The sequence below is a fragment of the Podarcis tiliguerta genome, assembly GCF_965153285.1.
Source record: "Podarcis tiliguerta genome assembly, chromosome: 1".
NCBI lineage: Eukaryota > Metazoa > Chordata > Lepidosauria > Squamata > Lacertidae > Podarcis > Podarcis tiliguerta.
The window spans coordinates 24,283,656-24,307,699 of record NC_139534.1 but is presented as its reverse complement, the minus strand read 5'-3'; the positions used below and the strand labels follow the sequence as shown (position 1 = coordinate 24,307,699).

General features: G+C 44.2%; 1 protein-coding gene and 1 long non-coding RNA gene across 8 annotated transcripts in view; one reads left to right on the top strand and one right to left on the bottom strand.

The window, feature by feature from the left end:
• LOC310665533 overlaps window positions 1-11,411 on the bottom strand; it is a 229,526-nt gene extending 218,115 nt beyond the window's left edge. Inside the window, exon 1 of the long non-coding RNA XR_014505510.1 lies at window positions 11,343-11,411. This is a non-coding gene — a long non-coding RNA (uncharacterized lncRNA). The remainder of the gene's footprint in view (window positions 1-11,342) is intronic.
• Window positions 11,412-15,072: 3,661 nt separating this feature from the next.
• CCDC141 (coiled-coil domain containing 141) overlaps window positions 15,073-24,044 on the top strand; it is a 110,294-nt gene continuing 101,322 nt past the window's right edge. For 4 of the 7 annotated variants that reach the window (XM_083405294.1, XM_083405296.1, XM_083405291.1 and 1 more), the window contains exons 1-2: window positions 15,357-15,635; window positions 16,779-16,901. In XM_083405294.1, coding sequence (XP_083261420.1) covers window positions 15,534-15,635; window positions 16,779-16,901 — 225 coding nt within the window. In that variant the 5' untranslated portion in view covers window positions 15,357-15,533. Of the gene's footprint in view, window positions 15,282-15,322; window positions 15,636-16,778; window positions 16,902-24,044 lie in introns of those variants that run through there. The other 3 variants (XM_083405295.1, XM_083405292.1, XM_083405290.1) reach the window with 2 other exon arrangements.

Genomic DNA, 24,044 nt, shown 5'->3' with positions numbered 1-24,044 from the left:
TACATACGCTTCAGGTTACATACGCTTCAGGTTACAGACTCCGCTAACCCAGAAATAGTGCTTCAGGTTAAGAACTTTGCTTCAGGATGAGAACAGAAATCGTGCTTCGGCGGTGCGGCGGCAGCAGGAGGCCCCATTAGTTAAAGTGGTGCTTCAGGTTAAGAACAGTTTCAGGTTAAGAACGGACCTCCGGAACGAATTATGTACTTAACCCAAGGTACCACTGTAAAGAGGCTGAAACAGGAGGAGCAATAGAGCCAGCAGTCTCTCAGCTATGGGCCCCCCCTTACTCAGCAGGTAAGCAATTGTGCCAGTGCTCGCTGCCTGCCTAGAGTTTCATTGTGAATCTCAGCTTTTGTGATTTTAAAAAAATTACACATTATGTCATGAGCTGGTAGGACTACGGGGAGGAGGAAGAGGATCCTGGCGAGGGGTGTAGCCGGGATGCTAGGGCTGCCAATTGTCCTGTATAATACAGGATTGCGTCCCATATTTCAATGCAAAACACCATGTCCTGTATTGACACAGTTTTGTCCTCGGTTTCATAGAATCATATAATTGTAGAGGTGGAAAGGACACTGAGGGTCATCTAGTCCAACCCCCTGCAATGCTGGTCCCACCTCCTCCGTGCTAAGTTAGGGGTCCTCTTTGAATGCATGTGTTTGAAAAGGTATGTGAAAGTTCATGCATTTAAGCTCTGGGTAGCCAAGCACACACAAATTCACAAATTTATGTATACATGCACGAGCATTTGTGACAAATTACAGAGGGGGCCACCCTTCTAGGCTGCAAAAGATTGGAATGATTGTTTTGAAGTCACTTAAGCACCAGATGGGGGAAAAATGCCCCCCCCCCAACTGCTCCATCCCACCCTGTCCTGTATTTTGCTAGAACAAAGATGGCAGGCCTAACTGGGACAAGCTGGGGATGGGGAAGAAGAGGTTGGTGTAGGAAGTACTCACAGGGTGACGGAGGATGACGAGGGGATGGAAGTCAGTGCACAGGAACCAGAGCAGCAGGCCCCATCACCAGAGCCGGAGGGGCCCCTGTCTCCACGAACACGGTGGGCTCTGCGGCGTAGGGAGAAGCAGGCAGGGTGCTCCAGGAGACTGAGGCAGACAAAGGCCCACAGCCCATCTCCCTAGCTGGCCAGGTGGGGCTCGCTAGCTCTGGAAGGAGGAGTGTGATTCCTCCCTTGAAGCAGGTGAGGGCAACTGCCTCATCAGGCCCAGGTGCTGCAATCAGCCTGCAAAGTCCAACAGGGAAGCAGGACTGAGATGCTCTGTCTCCTCAACTGCCCATGTTGATGGGCCTCAGCTTGGATGCTCCAGGATCTCTGTGGGACTGTGGTTCAGTTTGGACTTTCAATGCTGGATTTTGGACCCATGGATTGACGCTGGACTGGGGACTTGACATACCGACTTGCCGCCAGGTAGGCCAGGGGTTCAAGACATATAAACAAAGAGAAAACTGCACTGAATACCCCCCCCCCCCAAAAAAAACCCCCAGAGTAGAGCAAACCAACTTGTAGAAGGGCAATAACATGACAGTAACACATTATTTGGGGCTCTCTTTGAACCTGTCTTCAGTTATTTTGCACCACTTTAAAATATGTTTAGTTGTTGTTACAGCATGTTTGCAAATTGCAGCAAGGCTCATTTGGCAGCTGACTCATAAATTAATAAAATTAAAGAGTAGCCCGCTCCTATATAAAAAAGCATCGGTGATAAAGTTGGATTAATATATGCATGAAGTGAAGTGGATCGAAACTGAGAGTGAAGCGAATTACATATGCTTGAAGCACCAGTAACGTATTTATATTGAGGAGGGGCATGTTCTTTCACTTCCAGAATCTCAGAAAATGCAAAGATACCAAGTGTGTGGTAAGAGGCTTTTGATTCTATTGACCTGAGGGTTTAGCTGCACATAGTTGGCAGGTTAGTTCATACATAATTGTGGCTTCTACCCACATTTTGGCCATTCCTTATCTTCAAAGCCCTCCATGGCATCTCCAGAGGCTGTGTGTGGTGACTCTGGCTGTGCTCAGTCCTGGCATGCAGCTTCTGAGGCGTTGGAGAGAGAGAGTGGAGGTTAGCTCTGTGTAAGGTAAATTCAAAACCTTTTAGCTGCCTGCTGTTTGGTGATAGCTAAGCAGCCAACTTTGAAAAGTCGACTGGCCTACATGTGGCACCGAGCCTTTGCCAGGAATTCACTGCCTTGCATTTGTTTTTTCAGTAAATGTTACATTGACAGGATTCGTTCAAAAGCCAACCATAGGCATTTTGTTGCCTGAGGTCCCCCCCACCTTCATATTACACTCACGGAAGCTGACTGGACTAGATAGCACACCCTCCAACATTTCTCTGATGTAAATAGGGTTAGATTAATATTATTATTTTATTCATACCCCACCCATCTGACTGGCGGTTGCCCCAGCCTCTCTGGGCGGCTTCCAACATATATCAAAGCATAAGACGTTAAACATGGAAAATCTTCCCTTTTACAAGGCTGCCTTCAGATCATAGCTGTCAACCTTCCCTTTTTTTTTTTGCGGGAAATTCCCTTATTCCAGCGCCGTTTCCCACTGCTTCCCGCTGCTATCCCGGATTATTAGATATCCCGTAGACTGTCCCCGGACAGGTGAGGCTGCTGATCCCGTATTTTCAAGGCTGCTGATCCCTTATTTTCAAATCTGAAAGTTGACAGCTATGCTTCAGATGTCTTCTCAAGGTTACATAGTTACTTATGTCCTCGGCTCGGGTGTGTGTGTGTGTGTCGCATAACTCCATACCCTCCAACACTTATCTGATGAAAACAGGGATGTCCGAAGGAACAGCAGGACATTCTGGGATCAAATCAGGCTTTTGGATTTAAAAAGAAAGAAACCAGGATGGCTTCTGTAAATCCAGGACAGTCCCTGGAAAACAGGGACACTTGGAGGGTCTGGGATAGTAGTCAGTGGTGATGGGATAGCCTCCTTCATCACACATTAAGCAGCGTGTCAGATTAGGGAGCCCAGGACATGTGGCAACTGGGAGGGGAGACTCAGGGGAATGGACAGCTGCTGCTGCCACCCCCCAGCATCTGCCACCTAAGGAAGTTGTCTCTCTTTGCCCAATGGTAGGACTTGGTTTGGCTGGATTTAAAGCTTCTCTTCCTTCTAAAAGGTAAAGGGACCCCTGACCATTAGGTCCAGTTGTGTCCGACGCTGGGGTTGCGGCGCTCATCTCACTTTACTGGCCGAGGGAGCCGGCGTACAGCTTCTGGGTCATGTGGCCAGCATGACTAAGCCGCTTCTGGCGAACCAGAGCAGCGCACGGAAATGCCGTTTATCTTCCCACCGGAGTGGTACCTATTTATCTACTTGTACTTGGATGTGTTTTTGAATTGCTAGGTTGGCAGGAGCAGGGACCGAGCAACGGGAGCTCACCCCGTCGCGGGGATTCGAACCGCCGACCTTCCGATCGGCAAGTCCTAGGCTCTGTGGTTTAACCCACAGTGCCACCCACATCCCTTCTCTTCCTTTTACAGAAGTATTATTATTATTATTATTATTATTATTATTATTATTAATAAATGTGGTTTTTTGGGAGGTGGCTATTGGGTTGTTGTTTCTATTTTGATTATATATTTTGTTGTTTTATACTTTGATTTTGTTCTGTGAACCGCCCTGAGACCTCCGAGTATAGGGCTGTATATAAATACAATAAATAACAATAATAAATATTATTATTATGGATAGCTAGCTGCATGCCAGTCTGTCTGTTAGTACAACAGCTTGGCTAAGAAAGCTGGACAGAAAGCTGGGGGTCATTGTACTATGAAGAGCAGAGAAGGAATTACTTTGATAAGTAAAATGATACGCTGCTATTGTTATGTGGATTTCAATCTCGTTAAATTATGCTGGGCAATTTAACAGTTGGAGTGGAGAGAGGGAGGGGGTCAGTGGGGCACACTTGTTAGATGCTTCCGGCAAGAGGTTGGGCAAATGCCTCACGTTTATATCCTAGCTCACTAAATGGACAAACAAAAAAAAACTCCCAAAAATGTTACACACTCGCTATTAGCAGAAATCCTTCTCCCTGGCACAAACTTTGAATAAGCTGTGCAGAGCAACACAGAACTAGCTTTGTTTTAAACATGATCTTACTCTGTCCGTATATCATCTCCCCCCCCCCCCGTAAAGTAAGAGTTACTAATAAATTCAGAAAATACCCTGCTGGTATTTAAGGTTTTTTTAATGTATTCATCATTCCCCGTACTCTGGCAATTAATTTCACGTGTGAAATTAATGTTTGTAGAGTAACATCCTGTAAAGATTGCTGTAGTGGAGTCTATATGTCTCCTCTCATCACCCCCCCCCCCAAAAAAAAAATTGGATTCTAAAATCTGAATCCACAGAGACAGCTTTCCATCCATTAAGGAATGTGGCTTTCTTGTTTTGCTTAGTGTGCCTAATTTTTTGCTTAGTGTGCTTTTGTGTTTAAGTGCACAATCCACATTGGCTGGCAAGGCATATATGTCTGCACATTAAATGATTATTTAATAGCTCGTTCTTTTGCTGCAAAAACAAACAAACAACTCTGCCGACAGAATTATTTATCCAGGTATAAATACCTTGACCCTTTCCTAGTCAATGAAACAAAATCACCATGTAAGAGGTATGTGATTTGCTGTATTGCTTTTCTTTTTAATTAAAGGAATTATATTATACAGTATTATTTCTTTCATCCTTTGCTGACTTATCGCTTTGCCCAAAGTGAAACACAGATCATATTTAATTATAGCACTGTCCTAAGGACCCTGCTTAAAAAGAACAGCGCTATAGTTGCAAATAGGTCATGGGAAGTAACCTTCTGTACCTAGCTCAGCCTCCTCTCAGATCTGGGTGCTCAGGTTATCATTTCTGACCCTCCTAATCTTGAAGAGATTGAAGGAGAAGTGAAGTTTTGTCTGCCATGTCATGCATGCTCCATCTTTGACATAAAGATGTCTGGAGATCTGGATTTATGGCAGAGGGCAGTTTCTCAGTGTGTTAGGGGTGTGTGTGTGTGTGTGAGAGAGAGAGAGAGAGAGAGAGAGAGAGAGAGAGAGAGAGAGAGAGAGAGTTTGAGAGCCAGTGTGGTGTAGTGGTTAAGAGCGGTAGACTCGTAATCTGGGGAACCGGGTTCGCGTTTCTGCTCCTCCACATGCAGCTGCTGGGTGACCTTGGGCCAGTCACACTTCCTTGAAGTCTCTCAGCCCCACTCACCTCACAGAGTGTTTGTTGTGGTGGAGGAAGGGAAAGGAGAATGTTAGCCGCTTTGAGACTCCTTAAAGGGAGTGAAAGGCGGGATATCAAATCCAAACTCTTCTTCTTCTTGTTGTTTAGCATCAGACCGGTCAAAACAAGTTTCCCATGGAGGGAGCAAAGCCCAGGTGCAATGCAAAACACCAACACTACTTCTCCAATCTTAAGGAGTGTTGTGGCTTGGTTTCCGACACAATGAGCTCTGCTGCTGCTGTTGCTTTGCAGAGGCTGCAAGTGAAAAATGGCCGTGTGGTCTTAGGTGGCCCACGCATGTGGAATGCACTTTCTATTTTTTCTCTCTTCTTCGGTTAAGGAAACCTCTCCTTGTTTACTCCCCACCACAACGCTATGCCTGCTAGTAAACGCTACAGGGACCCAGAGGATGCAGCTCTCTCACCGGTTCCCAAACAATCTAAAATAGAGGACTTTTTAAACAAATCTGCTTTTATAGTTCCAACAAAAACCCGGTTTTCTCCCCTTAAAGATGATTGTGAATATGAGAATACTCAAGGTGAGAGCATAGAACTGGATCCAACAATGGGGCAAGTTGATCCTAAGAGAGGAAGGAATAACAAGTAGGGAGAGCACCCAATTAACTCTAATTGCAAGAACGGTTGAGCATATCTTCCAACAAATTAGAAGTATTGCCTCTCAAATAACCCAGTTATCCCAAGAGGTCCACAGTTTATCACTTAATAACAAGCAGGCACTAACAGAACACCCAACTACCCGAGTGAAATGGCGACAAGAAGAGCGGACCCCTAAGCTCGACATAGAATGCATGTGGAATGGATTGCACCACTTCCAGAAGTACTGTTCCTGAACGTCCCTTCATGTAAACCATCTTGCAAGTGGAAAACTAGCACATCAAAGGAGAAAGGGAACTAGCTTAACCAGTTCACTGCTGTTCCAGTTTTCCATTCACAGGGAGTTTTTAATGTAGGGAAGCCGTCTTAAGTGTGAACCTCGCTTGAAGTCTAAAGTGGTACAGTCCCCCTCATTTTGCTGCCCAAGTGTGGCGTGCCGGTGTATCATAACGGGGCTGCATTCCATTTTCATCACCAGCAATGCAGGTATTTTAAGCCTGGGTTGTGAGTTCAAGATTCCTGAACTGCAGCGATTGGGCTAGGATGACCGTCATAGTCCCTTCCAACTCTACAATTCTATGATTCTGTTATTCACCCTAAGCCCCCAGGGTGGGTTGCAACTATTAAAACCTACAGAAATGAAGTGGGTCCTAAAAGTTTTCGATTAATGGGAGCTCCCTGAGAAGAGGGATTGATTGTTAAACCACCCTGAGAACTGTAGCTCTTTGAGGGGAATAAGGGGCTCCTACAAACTCTCTGCAGGGACGTGGGTGGCGCTGTGGGTTAAAGCCTCAGCACCTAGGGCTTGCCGATCGAAAGGTCGGTGGTTCGAATCCCCGCTGCGGGGTGCGCTCCCGCTGTTCGGTCCCAGCGCCTGCCAACCTAGCAGTTCGAAAGCACCCCCGGGTGCAAGTAGATAAATAGGGACCGCTTACTAGCGGGAAGGTAAACGGCGTTTCCGTGTGCGGCTCTGGCTCGCCAGAGCAGCGATGCCACGCTGGCCACGTGACCCGGAAGTTTTCTTCGGACAGCGCTGGCCCCCGGCCTCTTGAGTGAGATGGGCGCACAACCCTAGAGTCTGTCAAGACTGGCCCGTACGGGCAGGGGTACCTTTACCTTTACTTTACAAACTCTCAGCACTCTTAACAAACAACAGTTCCAAGATTCTTCGTGGGACACCATGACTCTTTAAAGTGGTATGATACTGCTTTATATGTACAGAGCCTCCAAGTGTCCCTATTTTGCAGGGACATCCCTGATTTAGAGAAACCGCCCCGGTTTCTGATTTGATCCCAGAATTTCTTTAGGACCTCCCTATTTTCATTGGAGAAATGTTGGAGGGTATGGAGTTATCTGACCCCTCGAACCATCTGAAGGCAATCCTGTATAGGGAAGTTTTTTTTTTAAAAAAAGTGTTTAATGTTTTATTATGTTTTTTATATACAGTGGTACCTCGGGTTACAGATGCTTCAGTTTACAGACTCTTCAGGTTACAGACTCCACTAACCCAGAAATAGTACCTCAGGTTAAGAACTTTGCTTCAGGATGAGAACAGAAATCGCGCGGCAGCAGCAGCGGGAGGCCCCATTAGCTAAAGTGGTACCTCAGGTTAAGAACAGTTTCAGGTTAAGAACAGACCTTCAGAACGAATTAAGTTCTTAACCCAAGGTACCACTGTATGTTGGAAGCTGCCCAGAGTGGCTGGGGCAACCCAGTACGATGTGTGGGATATAAATACCGTGCTTTACCGTATAAGATGAGGTTTTTTAATTAAAAAATTAAGTTAAGAATTGGGGGTCGTCTTATACATGGATAGTGCATAGGGCGGACGTGGGATTGGTTGCTGCCGCAAGCAGGAGATTGTCAGTGCCTATTTGGCGTGTTATTGGTGGCCGTGGCGAGGGCTGGTGTTGATTTACTGTTGCTGTGGCAATTGGGTGGGCGATTGACGGCTTCTGCCAGTGAGGGGACAGACGATAGATGGCCTTTGTGTTGCATGTGAGTGGCATCGTAGGTCAAGCGGGTGAGTGATTTTCTGCAACCCCCCCCCCAAAAGCTTAACAACTCTGCCCCCCCAAAGCTCAACAACTATGGGCTATTTCCCTCCATTTTCTTAATTTGGAGTCCCCCAAATAGGGGGCATCTCATACACGAGGGCATGTTATACACGGAAAAATATGGCAGTAAAATTATCATTATGGAATGGGACGTCCCTATTTTCATTGGAGAAATGTTGGAGAGTGCATGTATGTATGGTCCAGATGAGGCCTAAATGTGAGGTGTTGGCATTCCCTTCCCAGTTTGATCTACTTTGGCTTTTTGGCACTGCTTCTGTGCATAGCTGCATTCAGCAGTAGCTCATTTGTTGTCTCTGCGGCTCTTTCATGGGGCAGCCGCTACATCAATAATTGGAAAATGCAACTGTTAAAACCAATAAACTCCACAGTGAGGCTCAACATTGGCACAGCTACTGAAATCCCCTTTAGCTCTTTTTTTTTCCCAATGCCCAAATAGCTGTCAAATGTCTCATGTTCCCTTCAGTAATTTTGCTATCACATTTTCCAGAAGTCTGAGCAATTCCTACAGCGCCTGCCGCCTTCAAAGCAGATGTGTTTGATTCTGCCACATTTTAGCAATTCAATCATCCATTAGGCCACATACTATTTATGATAAGTTTGTCTTTAAAAAAGGGGGGAAAAAACACTTCTGTGTGTTCTGTGTTTCCTTTTATATCTTGGTTCAAAATATTTCACCAAGCTCCATGGTGATAGATGGAACTATTTTAAACAATCCTTTCACAGAATTATAAGAGAATGTTTACCTCAAAAAAAGAGGAGGAGAAGAAGAAAACTCAGCACCACAAACTTTCGATTGGATTTGAAAAGAGCTCCAAGGCTGCAAGCTTCCTGACAATAAGTTCTATTGTGTTCAGTGGAAGTTACTCCTAGGTCAACGTGCATAGGATTCGGCAGAATAAGTATCACATTGTCAATTATACAGTAATATTTAATTACAGGCAACTTGCAACTTACACTCATGTAACTTGCATGTAACTTCAGCTTTGCATGATTGTCAAAAAATAAAAATTAATAATAAAAGGGGCAGGAAAGGGCTGGGTGTCCAGGAAAAAGGACTTTGGCAATCCCTCCCACCATCGAACCCAATGTGTTTTGGCTATACACGATTTTGACTTTAGGCACTATCCCCGAAACGTAACTCCATTGTGGGTTGAGAATTGCCTGTATTTTGGACTGTGGTTAGCTCAAAGAATGGAACAATGTTGTTTTAGTGCTCTAAATGGGCAATTAACAGAGTTTCTACAGTTCTTCTTGCTGACATTACCCCCTCCCAACGTTTTGCAATTTTTCTATTCCCTCTAATAGCATGTAAGCTTACAAATTACAAGCTGGATGAGGTCTGAATGTAGAGATGAGGGATTCGGCTGAAATTTAAGCATTGAAATTCAGTGCACAGTAAAAATGAGCCTACCTTATTTCCACTTTCTGAAACGTTACACAAACAGCCATCCTTTGAATTCACATTTCTCTGAATTTTTCAGTGCATTTCTCTAGCCGGGAAATGTTTACGAAATGCATATGCACAAAGGTAAAACCATGTATTAAAATGCGTACATTCATGAAAATGAAGTTCAAAATGCATTATTTTAAGAGTAAGAGCGCTGTTATCTCATTGACTTGAACTAGCCCCATTCCTGAACTTGAGATGGCTGGGTAACAGTGTGACCTGCAGAGCAGCAGAAATGTCAGTCAGACTGTCCACAGAACACAGGAAGTTATCCTATACTGAGCCAGGTCATTGGTCATTAGCTCAGTATTGTCCAGAGATGCTGGGGATTGAACCAGGGACATTCTGCATGGAAAGCAGGGGTTATACCAATTGTAGCATTATATAGTTATATAGAATGTCAAACCTATCCATTCTGAAGGAAATCAGCCCTGAGTGCTCACTGGAAGGACAGATCGTGAAGCTGAGGCTCCAATACTTTGGCCACCTCATGAGAAGAGAAGACTCCCTGGAAAAGACCCTGATGTTGGGAAAGATGGAGGGCACAAGGAGAAGGGGATGACAGAGGACGAGATGGTTGGATAGTGTCTTTGAAGCTACAAACATGAGTCTGACCAAACTGCGGGAGGCAGTGGAAGACAGAAGTGCCTGGCGTGCTCTGGTCCATGGGGTCACGAAGAGTCGGACACGACTAAACGACTAAACAACAACAGAATGTCCTGAGGGAATCAACTCTGTGTTTTGGATGTACAATACTAGGGTGTTTGTACAGGCTCCCAAATGGATTGCACTGTGGAAGTTTAATTACTCTCTTATCCATTGCTTCCTTATTACTGTACTTTTTTGCTATAACCATTATTTCCCCCTTTACATGAGTCCCTTTATGGATTGTTTATCTTACTGCACACAACTTTCTTGAGGGGAGGCTTTGATGCCAGTCAAATGTTTGGCTTCCTTGTTGGTTCTCTGAGTCATGCTGTTCAAGAGAGGCTGCCTTGTATTTGGATTAAGTCTTGCATATTTCTTTAACTGCATTTTCCCAAGACCGGTTCATGGTTATTTACTGAGAAGCTGAAATGTTTGGTCCAGAGTTCCTGCAGTATAGAACCTGATCAGATTCTCTTTTTGCTTTCACATCCGTTTTTAGGTCATAATTTCATGCCTGGGTTATTTTGGGGGAGTATGCTACTTATCAGATGAACTTGCATTGACCACCTTGTCCAACCTCTGTTGCTACTCCATAAGCACTATAGGGAATCCTATGTCATAAACAGTGGACTTTAGAAGATTTAGAGCAATGATCATGGCCCAGGGTGGATGTGCTATGAAACTAATGAAGCCTAAGCTTCAGGGTCTCTGTTCTTGGAGGGGCCTTAGAAGTGACTTTAATCCACATTGCTTAAAAGTTTGGGGTCCAGTAAACCCAATTTGAGATGCACAAGTCAAAAACTATAAGGCCTGGGATGTTTTTATTCACACCAGTGACTTTGACATGTGAGATAATCCAGTATAGCAGTTTTAACCAAAATCTGAGATGTAGTAGTAGTAGTAGTAGTATTAGTAGTAGTAATAATAATAATAATAATAATAATAATAATAATAATAATAATTTATTTATACCCCGCCCTCCCCAGCCAAGACCGGGCTCAGGGCGGCTAACAACCAATAATAACAAGTTGATTAAAATACAATTTTAAAAAGAGTAAAATACAACATTAAAACAATAGGATGCAGCCTCTTCACAGGAGGAGAAAGGAAAAAGAAAGAGGAGGAGGGAATCAAACTGATTCTAACCCAAAGGCCAGGTGGAACAACTCTGTCTTACAGGCCCTGCGGAAAGAAATCAGATCCCGCAGGGCCCTGGTCTCAGGAGACAGAGCGTTTCACCAGGCTGGAGCCAGTGTTGAAAAGGCCCTGGCTCTGGTTGAGGCTAATCTGACTTCCTTAGGTCCCGGGACCTCTAGGGTGTTGCTATGTATGGACCTTAAGGTCCTCCGTAGGGCATACCAGGAGAGGCGGTCCCGTAGGTACGAGTCATTATTATGATTATGATTATTATTAAATGTGGTGATCTGTTGTGGAACAACTCCATTGAAGATGTTAACAGTGGTTACACAGACCTCATTGCTGGTTGTGAAGGGACCCCATAACAGTCCAAGCTTCAGGGCCATGTAGGTCTGCCACTGGCGATGATACCCAGCTCTGTTTTTCTGCAGCAGTCAAATCAGGAGAGGCTGCACAAGCTTTGAACAGATGCGTGGACTAGGTGGTGGACTAAATACCTACACATACACAAACACATACAAGGCCATCTTATTTGCATTAGAAATATGCATGGCTTGTTCCCGTGCTTCCTAGGCATGGGTCCAAGCGTTTTTGCCCTTGCCTTGCCCCATTCCGTGGGAAAACCTGCTCTTTAATATTAAACCAGAGCAAACGCCAATCCAGAGAAAACTGAACAGTTGTTTGCTCTGATTCAGTAGTAAAGTTTGGGTTTCCCCAGAGGAAAGCGGAGGGGCAAGGGCAAGTCTGGTTGAGCCCCCTTACAGTCCACAGAGACTTTTCAGGAGCTGCAGAGCAGAATAGGAAAAGAAGAATTGGTTGCTTAAACTGCCTTCCATTAGCACAACCATTGGAAACAACCCAATGGTGATTTCATGCTTTTAAGCACTTCTCAGCACCAGCTCTTTTCCAGTTCAATATGTACTAGAGCTAGAACAATTGTGGTATCTAACATCACCTTTCCCTGCAATAAATTAGACGTTATAGATGACAATGCCTTTAAAACAGGGGCTCTCTAAATGATGTTAACTTCAACTCTCATCAGCACCAGCCAATGTGGCCAATGGTCAAGCATGACAGCACAGCAACATCTAGAGGGCCACAGATTCCCCACCCCTTCTTTAAAGGAAGGGCTGTCTCACACGTGCACAACCTGCTCTTGCAAAACCATCAAATCATAGACAAAAAGACAGAAATTAAATTTTGCTTTTCGTCTTCTCGTACACATTTATTTTCACGGCAGCGAGTTTGTACCCTCAGCTGCTAGTCACAAATGGATGATTCACACATGCGCTTATTTGATTTCTCTTTATTCTTGTGCCCTTGATAACTGGTAACTGACTATGCAGACTCGCTCCATCGAAAAGCCTTGCATTTAAGGAGATTATGACAAGCCCTGACTGTGATGGCAAATCTGCGTTGACATTGACCTGAAGTTGTGGGCGTTGAGCGATAACCATGCATGTCGGAACTAGTCCCAAGTGCACAGCAGCCACGTGCAGAGAAATCAAGTGATGGACATGCATGTGTAAACATGAGCCGGGGAACTATTACGATTTTTGGCTTTGCAAAATACAGAGGGATTCTTTTTCTTGTGATTTAGTTGTTGTTTTAAAAAACCCTGGGATATATCTGTATGAAGGGCAACACACAACTATTAAATAATAAACAGAAGTATTAGCAGATGAGTTGCAGATACCAATCCCATTCAGTGTCTGCAAGGTCAGGATGTCTAACATAAGTTTTCTTATAAGTCACCAAGATGTGTGATTGATCTATGTACATATACATGCCCCTGATGGGGCATGGGCCTTCTTTGATGCACACACTGTCATCTGACAAGCGACCTGCGGCCTTAAACGCCAGTCTCACTTTCTCAGCTGTCCTGTCGCTGGGAATCAAGACAGCTGTTGCCTCATACCGCAGGCTGTTTCTGGCATGCTCTGTGTTTCTAGCAATAGATTTAATGTACTGACCCTGTGGCATGGTTAAAACACTGTCTGTGATTTCCCCCTGCGCTGAATAAATGTTCTTCCTTGCACCGTGTTTCATTCCAATGAGCCGGGCATCATGCCCCTTTGAAACGCCTTGATAAAGAGACATCTCATAAATTCAGTCGTGCTGTGTCACACGCGGGAGTATTTGTGTGTTCTGAATACAGGCTTTAACCATTCATTATTATTATTTTTTAAAAAGTTATGTATTTGAATTGCTGCAGTTGCAAATTTTAAAAAAGTAAATGAAGAATAAAAGACCCATTGAAATTGAAGGGTCAGCCCTGAGCAGGTACACAACTCGTAATAATAATTATAATAATAATTTATTATTTATACCCCGCCCATCTGGCTGGGTTTCCCCAGCCACTCTGGCCGGCTTCCAACAAAACACTAAAATACAATAACCAATTAAACAGTAAAAGCTTCCCTAAACAGGGCTGCCTTCAGATGTCTTCTAAAAGTTTGGTAGTTATTTTTCTCTTTGACATCTGGTGGGAGGGCGTTCCACAGGGCGGGTGCCACTACCGAGAAGGCCCTCTGCCTGGTTCCTTGTAACTCAGGAAATGATTGCCAAGGCTAGTAATACTTAGAGAAGACCCATTGCTTTCAGTGGGTCTACTTTGAGCATGACTTAGTTGGATTTCACCCGGTGTCTCCACCCCCATCGTTCAGCCCGGACACTGAGGTCCAGCTCTGAGGGCCTTCTGGCAGTTCCCTCACTGTGGGAAGTGAAGCTACAGGGAACCAGGCAGAGGGCCTTCTCGGTAGTGGCGCCTGCCCTGTAGAACACCCTCCCATCAGATGTCAAGGAAATAAACAACTATCTGACTTTTAGAAGACATCTGAAGGCAGCTCTGTTTAGGGAAGTTTTAAATGTTTGATGCTTTTTTGCTTTATTATTATTATTATTATTATTATTATTATTATTATTATTTATTTTGTTGGGAGCTGCCCAGAGTAGCTGGAGAAACCCAGCCAGATGGGCAGGGTATAAATAATAAATTACTATTTTATGATTATTTCAGGAAATACAGGAGTTACTTGCTAGGAAGTGAAGTGCTGAGTGAGGGTCAACAATTGACAACAAAAGGTTATTTATTTAAAACGTGCATACTCAGCCTAGTATGAAAGCATCTTGAGGCAGTTTATAAACCCTATATAATAAAATTCAGGGTCACCATTTTCAGGAGTTGGCGGGAGATGGTTGTGTTTGCTCACATGGAAAGAGTCGACACAACTTTCTGAGGATATATTCAGAATTAAACTCTTAAGAACAGTGGAACAGTGCCTTTTAAGAGTATTTGTTGTGGGTGGTTTTTTTTTTGTAATGCTCATAATAAACAGAGATATAGGTATCGCTGATAAATAATCGTTCATGGTCTGAAGCTGGGCTAAGGGAACTATAGCTATCTCCTCTCTTTCCCATCCTTGATAAAATGCCTCTAAATGCCTTAATCTCAGGGTTGTGGGTTCGAGTCCCATGTTGGGCAAAAGATTCCTGCATTGCAGGGGGTTGGACTAGATGACCCTCGCGGTCCTTTCCAACTCCGTGATTTAGAATGTCTCTTTTGGATCCAAACTCTTTGTACTCAAAGGTATATCTGCCTTAGGGCATCTATGTTGCTCCCATTTATTTTATTTTATTTTTATTATTACTATTATTGCAGGACAGGGTGATGTTTATTATTTATGTAGTTATTTAATCTATTTCTTGCCTGTTCTGCATTACTAAGAGTAATACCAGTGCAGTTTATATCAGAACGATAAAACAGATAACCTTTTTCCAAAGCAAGAAAATAAATAAAACACAGCACAGCATGCAGTTCAGCACACACACGCTTAATAGATATATACTTATGCTTATACATGGACATTGTTTGAAGATTTTATCACACTTGGATGATTGTTTGGTCTGAGGCATAAGGCCTGAGGCACAGTAGTTATTAAATATTAAATAAATATTTTTTTTCTTTCTTTTACTGAGTGTGTAGCACTTCATTACTAGCAAACAGAGGATGTCAGAGTCTTACAAGGCATTTTATAAGACTGATATTTATAGGGGCCAGACAGCAACAGCAGTTTAAAGCAACGAAACTAGGGGTGTGTCACCTCTCCTCTCTCTCCTGCCCCCCCCCCGGCCTCTCTCAAGAAAGATAAACTCAATGGGGGCGTCTATTTTTAACCTCGTGTTCTTTCCTTTTGGCAGAGCAATCGGTGTTAGCTGAGCTCTTTTGTGGAGTGAAGCCAAGTACCCCTGTTCGTTGCCTTTCGGAATGACCAGCCGATTCACACAGCTCCGGAGACGGAACCTTTTCGCATGAAGCCCGGTTCTGCTACTACAACAACAACATCATGTCAAGCAATGACAGTTCTGACGGCCCACCTTCCACGACAACCGTTAGTTCGGTTCTGGTTCAGGCTGGAGACTGCAAAATCATCATAGCTATATTGAAGGTAAGCTTAAGGGCTCTAAACACTTGAGCTTATAGCACAGCACCATTGACTAGCTCAGAGTCTGATCATTTCAGCTCTGATTTCTGCACAAAGTGGTTGACACGGGGGAGTGTGCTGCACACACAATCCCGATCAAGAAGCATTATTTTTCATTACAAAGGAAGGGAGAGGGGAGGTTTCTAATTTGTTGCGCATAAAGTAAGCGTCACTGAAATAGTCTTGAAGAAAGTGTATATTTTTCATTTGAAGAAAACAGAACTTTAAATTAAAACGAATTAAATAAACAGCCTGGTAACATAACCAGGACAATCGTTATTGATTTGTAACTGTATTGATTTGAAATACGGGACTCTGGTTTTGTTTTCTTGTATTATTTAAAGATTGCATCCAGAATATACAAAGTGCATTTGATCTGACTTGGTCGGAGGGAATTCTTTGAAGGAATTGTTCTGATGTTAATGCATGGACAAATAATTAACGCCCCTATGTTGCACATGTCAATCTCCACTTCAGAAATTGAAAAGTCGTATTGAAAATCTTTACTTGAACAATTTAGCTTCACACTGAAGCACTGCGCCATTTTCAACACAAGTAATTCAACAACATAGGCATACAGGAAGCAATTGTACACTGAGTCAGACCATTGGTCCATCTAGTTCAGTGTTGTCTACACCAGCCTTTCTCAAACTTGGGTCCCCAGATGTTGTTGGACTACAACTCCCATCATTCCTAGCTAGCTGGACCAGTGTTCAGGGATGATGGGAGTTATAGTCCAACAACGTCTGGGGACCAAAGATTGAGAAAGGCTGGTCTGCACAGTCTCTCCAGGTTTTCAGACTGGGGACATTCCCAGTGCTACCTAGAGATGTCAGAGATTGAACCTTCTGCATGCACAGCTGATGCTGGACCACTGAGCTATGGCCTTGCCCTATATATCTGAGGGGCAGAGAGGATGTTGCATGCTTCCTTTCCTAAAACTTGGTTGATTAGAGCTCACAAGCCATTGCATGGATTAAATCAAAGGACTAGACTTTACTAAGTGCTTGACTGTTAGTTTTTGAGTTGGATCATGCACACACACACACATCATATAAATATCTGGAGAAATTGTACTTAGGACAATGTTTCTGTTTGCGTTTTTAGTGTGGGGATTGGGTGCAGCTCCAGCTGGCAGAATCAGTACCAAATTTGTTAGAAATCGGCAGCAATCAAGAAGAGACCAAAAAATTACTACAAGATCATGAACTTCTCCTGGCGAAGCTTAAGGTAAGACATGCGACGTGAACTTTCTGAATCAGTGGCGTAGCGTGGGTTGTCAGCAACCGGGGCAAGGCAAGTAATTTGCACCCCCTAACCCGTGGATTTGTGCCCCCTAACCCTAACCTCCAGATGTTGCGCCCGGTGCGGCCGCCCCCCCTGCACCCCCCACGCTACACCACTGTTCTGAATTATTACAGGTCGGGTTGTAGCCTTGTTCTGAAAGTTGTAAACGACTGTTGAGCGCCAGTCCTCAGACCACTTAATGCTTTGTAGGAACGTTTCATCACAAACAATCCATGTGGGGGAGTTCCTAAGGGTTGCTAAAAGAGGCCTCACGAAAGCAAGCAAGAAGTGACTCCATCCTTGTTGCGTGTAATAAGACACCCAGTTATAATGACAGCCATGAGTTGCTCTTGGCTTGCCTATGGCTTGCTTCCCACATGCCTTTGCTACAACATGCAGGATTTAACCACATGTAGGATTTAACCTTCAGTGTGACGTGGCAAATGTTAATGAAAGTTGTTCTTGTGGTGGCATGCCAAAGCTTAATCTGGCAACTGGCAGCTACTACCTCCAGGCATAGAACTGACTGCAAGCATGGAGCAGATGAGCTCAGGATTGTCAAGAGCGTTCCTTGTAGCTACTAACTGTAATGGCTGCCGTAAGACAATATGACTTTGAATGAACCAGAGCTTACTCTTAAGCACAGTGTTCCCTAGTGGGCTGGTAGTAAGGGGCCCATCCCCACCCCCACCAATCAGTGCAGGTGAGAAAGGTAACATAAGTCCAGTGATCCACTGCTGGAAACAGGAAAAGGATGAAAGGAGGGCCTCTCTTCTATTGCATGGATGTCTGGAAGGTGCGTGTGTAGGTAGAAGAGTGTTTTGAATCCCAAATGTGGGTCATTATCTGTCTATCCAAAATTGCCAGCATCTTTGTGGAAAAGGAAAGGAAATAAGTCATTAATGGCTCTACAGTAAACAAAGGCATTTATATAGCTCCTGTTTTCTAGGCAGCCCCATTAATCAGCTAAGCCGTCACAGAGCCACATGGGTATTCTGAGGGAAGAGACATTTGTTTTTCGTGCAGATTACATTTTAATGCACTAGAGGCTCAAACATAAATATTTTAAATTTTGGTACATATACAAGTCGTGGCCATTTATTTATTATTTTTGTACAGTATTAAGCTGTGCTGATATTTAAAATAAAATAAATGGTCGCCACAGCCTACATATAGTGTTGGTGGAAAAAATGTTTAACACTTTTTTTGGGGGGGGGGTACTAAAAAGTTTAAAAGAATCATTTTGTTGTGCTTAAATGTCATAAACTGATGTGAATAGGGTTTTAAAATAAGGATCAGTTAAAGAAGATTTGTAAGTTGTGTAGCTGAAAGTACAAGGGAGGAATAAAGAACATTCTTGGAGGCAGAATATTATTGAAGGACATTCTCAAGAAACGCATACCCTCTGAGACATATGCTTTCATTTCAGTGCAATGCATATGAGAAATCTGATTTCAGTGCCACTCGTGACGAGAAATCACGTTTTGAAGTAATCTTGAAACACACTGGCATGGGAAATAAAATCAGAATTGGGCTCTGCGTTTACAAGGAGGGAATCATGAGGTAAAAGTTTGAACCGCTCCAGAATGGAAGTGGGAAATTATGCTATTGAAGGCTCCCTTTTTGGGACAAGTCAATGGGAATGAAGAGGTAGCAAAGACCACCATTAGGGGAGTAAGGATTTAACCTATTCTCTATACCCTCCTGACTGAAAATTGGGTGAGTGAATAAGGGTGGCAGGGAATGAATTGGACTGTCCACCTCTTGAAATCACCCATATCATATTCCTGCATACCATACCAATCTCTGAGCAGTGCAAAATTCTAGGGGTTCCTTCAGAGTGAGGGACAGTGGGGACTGTGGTATCTTAATGATATGTGGTTTATTTACACATTTATACAACCTGAGCCTATGTTCGAAGGGTTCACAGCATTAACAGCCCAATAGGGTCTTGCTTTGCTCACAGCCACATCCTTGGATTCCAAAAGAAATCAGGCATGGTTCTGCCTCCCAGCTGCAAAGCCTGCAGCCTTCTGGCTTCTTGTTTCTAGCTCACGCATGCAGCTCTCCACTCTGCCCTTTGTCTTTCTAACTACCAGTGAGTTGAGGGAGCAGGGCCCACCTGTTTACAATCTGGCACAGAGCCACACCCTCTGTTACCATAATAGCCCAAACCTAGAGGGCCATTACCAGTAAACTTGCTTGGCTCTTTCAACAATTTGAATCCCTCCTTAGATTTTCTGGATCCAGGAATTAGAAGGGACTCAGGCCTACCCCCTACAAACTCATAACAATATATATTCTTCACACTTCAGATGCCCTCTGAAAAGTTGAAGCTTAGCAACAAATGCTTTTGTGGGAAGTAAAATTTATGTAACCTGCTTTGTGAGAGCTATGCCTTAAAAGCCACTCCCACCCTTCCACCAACCTCACAAATCAATTAATGAATACATAAACCAATTACATCATTCAGCTTGTCCACTAAAGTTCATAAGAATGAACCACACCAATAACAGTTCCAAAGGCATTTAGGCAACTAAAGCACACTTGAGACTAAGGATGAGGAAATGTGTGGTGTGCCAGACTACAACTCCCATTACCCTATGCTGGCTGGGGCTGATGGGATTTGAGAAGATTAGGCAATACTGGCTATTTAGTAAGTATTTGTTCTGATTTGTTTGTGGAGAGGTTATACACAGTGCCATTTTTCTAGAAAAAGAGGTGCCAGAGCTCACCATGAACTTCTCCCTTGTTCTCCTAGAGTGACAATGGTGCCCACCTGAGAGGTGCTGGTGCTGAGCTCCAGTGAGCTCCGGCTGGAAGGAAAAAAAGCCTTGGTTATACAACATTAAAAAGTAAAGGTAAAGGGATCCCTGGCCAGTAGGTCCAGTCGTGGCCGACTCTGGGGCTGCGGCGCTCATCTTGCTTTATTGGCCAAGGGAGCCGGCGTACAGCTTCCCGGTCATGTGGCCAGCATGACTAAGCTGCTTATGGCAAACCAGAGCAGCGCACGGAAACGCCGTTTACCTTCCCGCCGGAGCAGTACCTATTTATCTACTTGCACTTTGACGTGCTTTTGAACTGCTAGGTTGGCAGGAGCAGGGACCGAGCAACGGGAGCTCACCCCATCACGGGGATTCGAACCGTCGACCTTCTGATCGGCAAGTCCTAGGCTCTGTGGTTTAATCCACAGCACCACCCGCATCCCTGTTATACAACATAGAGTTAATCAATTGTTATGCCACACTTTCCAGCACATTTTCTTGTCAACTTCCTTCTGGCAATGAAAGTCTGACCTTTCCGAGAAGTGGGTTTGTTGCACAAGTCCTCCAAGTCAAAGAGAATTGTGCAACCTGAATTTGCTGGCCTGCGATTGAACAAAACAGTCAGGAAGCACCCAGTGATGGATTGGGTGGGGACGAACAAACTAAAGCTCAGCTCAGAAAAAATGAAGATGTTAATGGTGGGTGGCCTGATTAATTTAGGGTTTTGTGGTTCACCATATCTCTGTAGGGTTGTACTTCAGGGTTTGGAGATGTTCTTGCACTTAGCCTTGCTGTTGGGATTCCAGGTAGCACCATGGTCAGGGCACTTTTCCACCAACTTATGATGGTGTACCAGGCTGCTGTCCTCCTACTGAGGAGTGACTTGACCTTGGTGTCCCCCCAGGAAGAACTACTGTAATGTGTTCTATGTTGAGCTGCCTTTGAAGCCTGCCTGAAAATTGCAATCCATTCAGAACCCATCAACCCACTTTCAGAAGAATACCAATGGAACCATACAATACTGGCTCTGATTTTGTTCCCAAGTTTGTCTCTAGGCACCATTCAAAGTGCTGCTTGTGACATTTAATGCCCTAAATGACCAGAGGAACACAACTTAGTTCTGCTGAAATTGGATTACTGCAATGAATTCTACATGTAGTCTTGCAGTTGGCCCAGAATATGGAAGCAAGGGGGGGTATATGCCCATAGGACCATATCAGAGCTATCCTGCAGGCCTGCACTAGTTGCCAATTTGGTTCTGGGCACAATTCAAAGTGTTGATGATTTTTAAGCCTTAACTGGCTTGGGCTTTAGGTGTCTGAAGGGCCGCCTCCTCCCATACCAACCTGCCCATGCCTAAATTCAGAAAGAGGGACCTTCCTCTGTGTCAAAGCTAAGGGAAGATTTGAAGAGAAACCAGAGTATCTTCTGTGTCAAAGCTAGGGTGGGGGCATGGTTGGTAGCAATAGGAGAGAGGGCCTTTTCAGCGGCTGCACCAATATTGTGGAAAAGCTTGCCCACTCCCTGGGTGTCTTCTACCAGTTTAAAGAAGGTCTTTTTATGTTGGACAGGCTTTTGCCTTGCCAAGTAGACAATGATTTTGAAGATTATAGTTTGTCTGCTGTGCCTGTCTTTATGGTATTTGTGTGAGCAGTCTAGCTGTATATCAGTGTGATTTTAATCATAGAAAAGTACTCTGCATAAAAGCACCAGAAGCATAAAAGCATAAAAATTGTTATATTTAAAAAAATGCCCCAAGTTCTGATTACCTTGGGAAACATCTTCTCTATGGATAAGCAAATCTGCCAATTTTGGTTTTTCTCAGTTTCCCATTTTTCCAATTTTAGTGTCATATCTCCACATTCCCACATCAGTTTGAGATTGTAGTCCTTGTGAAAATTCATCACCATTTTAGGGCAGGTTTCTCTGAACACACACATTTTTTTTGCATGAGATTCCCCCCACCCCCAATACACACATTTTTACAAAGCAATTTCCTCATATATATAATTATTAATTAATTAAATGTCTACACCACCTTTCATCCTAGGAGTTTTTAAAACAAGGAGTTTTAATATATAACAACACAATACTATACAGTGGTACCTTGGTTTACGAACTTAATCCGTTCCGGAAGTCTGTTCTTAAACCGAAACCGTTCTTAAACCAAGGCACACTTTCCCTAATGAGGCCTCCCGCCGCCGGTGCCCTTCCACTGTTCAGATTCCGTTCTTAGACCAAGGTAAAGTTTGCAAATGGGGACTATTTCCAGTTTTACGGTGTTTGTAAACCGAATCGTTTTTAAACAGGACTGTTCTTAAGCCGAGGTACCACTGCAGTATATTGCACTTTTTCACTTCTATGTGGATTTATATGCACACTTCAGTATATACATTTTTTCACAGATTGCTTTGCTGGAGAAGTAGCATTGCAAAATTTGGCAAAGTGTAAGATTTCAAATGGACAGCTGTGTTTTGATTCACATACTGCCTTTTCAAAGTGCAAATTAGGTAAATTCATCTTTAAATGTGAACCACATTGATTTCTTCCCCCATCTCTAAGCTTCTCCTATATGAACTTTCATGGAGCACTGAGATCCTCCGTGAAGACCTAGCTCTAAATCCCTTCTTTCCCTATAACTAGATTAGAAGAGATAGGAGGATCTCCTACATACCCCTCAACTGTCCTGCTTTAAGCGGGACATTCCAGCTTCTGATTATAGGGATGCGGGTGGCGCTGTGGGTAAAAGCCTCAGTGCCTAGGGCTTGCCGATCGAAAGGTCGGCGGTTCGAATCCCCGCGGCGGGGTGCGCTCCCGTTGCTTGGTCCCAGCGCCTGCTAACCTAGCAGTTCGAAAGCACTCCCGGGTGCAAGTAGATAAATAGGGACCGCTTACTGGCGGGAAGGTAAATGGCGTTTCCGTGCGCTGCGCTGGCTCGCCAGATGCGGCTTTGTCACGCTGGCCACGTGACCCGGAAGTGTCTCCGGACAGCGCTGGCCCCCGGCCTCTTGAGTGAGATGGGCGCACAACCCTAGAGTCTGTCAAGACTGGCCTGTACGGGCAGGGGTACCTTTACCTTTTACCTCCAGCTTCTGATTGGATCCCAGGATGTCCTGTTTCGGCTCCCACGAGAACATGGCCCCCAAAGGAGCCCCATTTTTGAAGACCATGCAACCGTGCAAGTCACTTGGCTCACATATGAGCCTGGCACCGAAACAGCCATGTCCCGATTTTCCTTTGTAGCAGGTATGTGGCTATGTTAAGGAGTTCCACTACTTGATGGGATTTGTATGGCTGACTCTATGCCTTTTGGAGAGAGAGAGAATCACAAAGAAAATTCTATTTGGGCAGTCCTTCTGGAGCTTGTGATAAATGTTTTAAAACTGTTGCATTGGTTGCCACTTAGCTTGTTTTATGCTCAGTCGTTTCATGCTATCCTATTTTTGTTTGATTCATTTTAGTGTTTTTAGATATTTCTTTAGTAAGGCACACTGGACAGATAGTTAAACAAACAAATACTGCGGTAGCCATAGCACAGATGCTGCAGTAATAACCACTACAGTGGTCCAGCTAAAGTGAAACACTTGTGCAGAACAAACCTGTGCACCTTTACTCAGAAGTAAGTCCCTCTGTGGCGAATGAGTCTTACACTCAGGTTTGCAGGCCAGGTCCCCTTAATTGAATGATTTTCACAGATGCACTGAAAACTGAATTTCATCGAATTTATCATATTTCAGTGAATGAAGTAAAGGGTTTCAATGTGCTTAATTTTGTCTGGGTAGTACACCACATTTTCTGTAGATAAGGTAAGGTAAAGGAACCCCTGACCACTGGGTCCAGTCGTGACCGACTCTGGGGTTGCAGCACTCATCTCGCTTTATTGGCTGAGGGAGCCAGCGTACAGTGCCTGGGTCATGTGGCCAGCATGACTAAGCCGCTTCTGGCGAAACCAGAGCAGCACATGGAAACGCCGTTTACCTTCCCGCTGGAGTGACACCTATTTATCTACTTGCACTTTGACTTGCTTTCAGACTGCTAGGTTGGCAGGAGCAGGGACCGAGGAACGGGAGCTCCCCCCGTCGCGGGGATTCAAACCGCTGACTTTCTGATCGGCAAGTCCTAGGCTCTGTGGTTTAACTCACAGCGCCACCCGTGTCCCTTATAGATAAAGTAAGAAGAATTTAATACAAAAAAGTCCTACTTTGTAACTTGCCCACCTTAGATTCATATTCTTGAACTGGGCTGTGACAGGGGAGAGGAAGACATTTGGCTCCAGAGAGAGTTGTGCTTTCGTCCCTTTGAAATCGATGGCTTTTAAGTT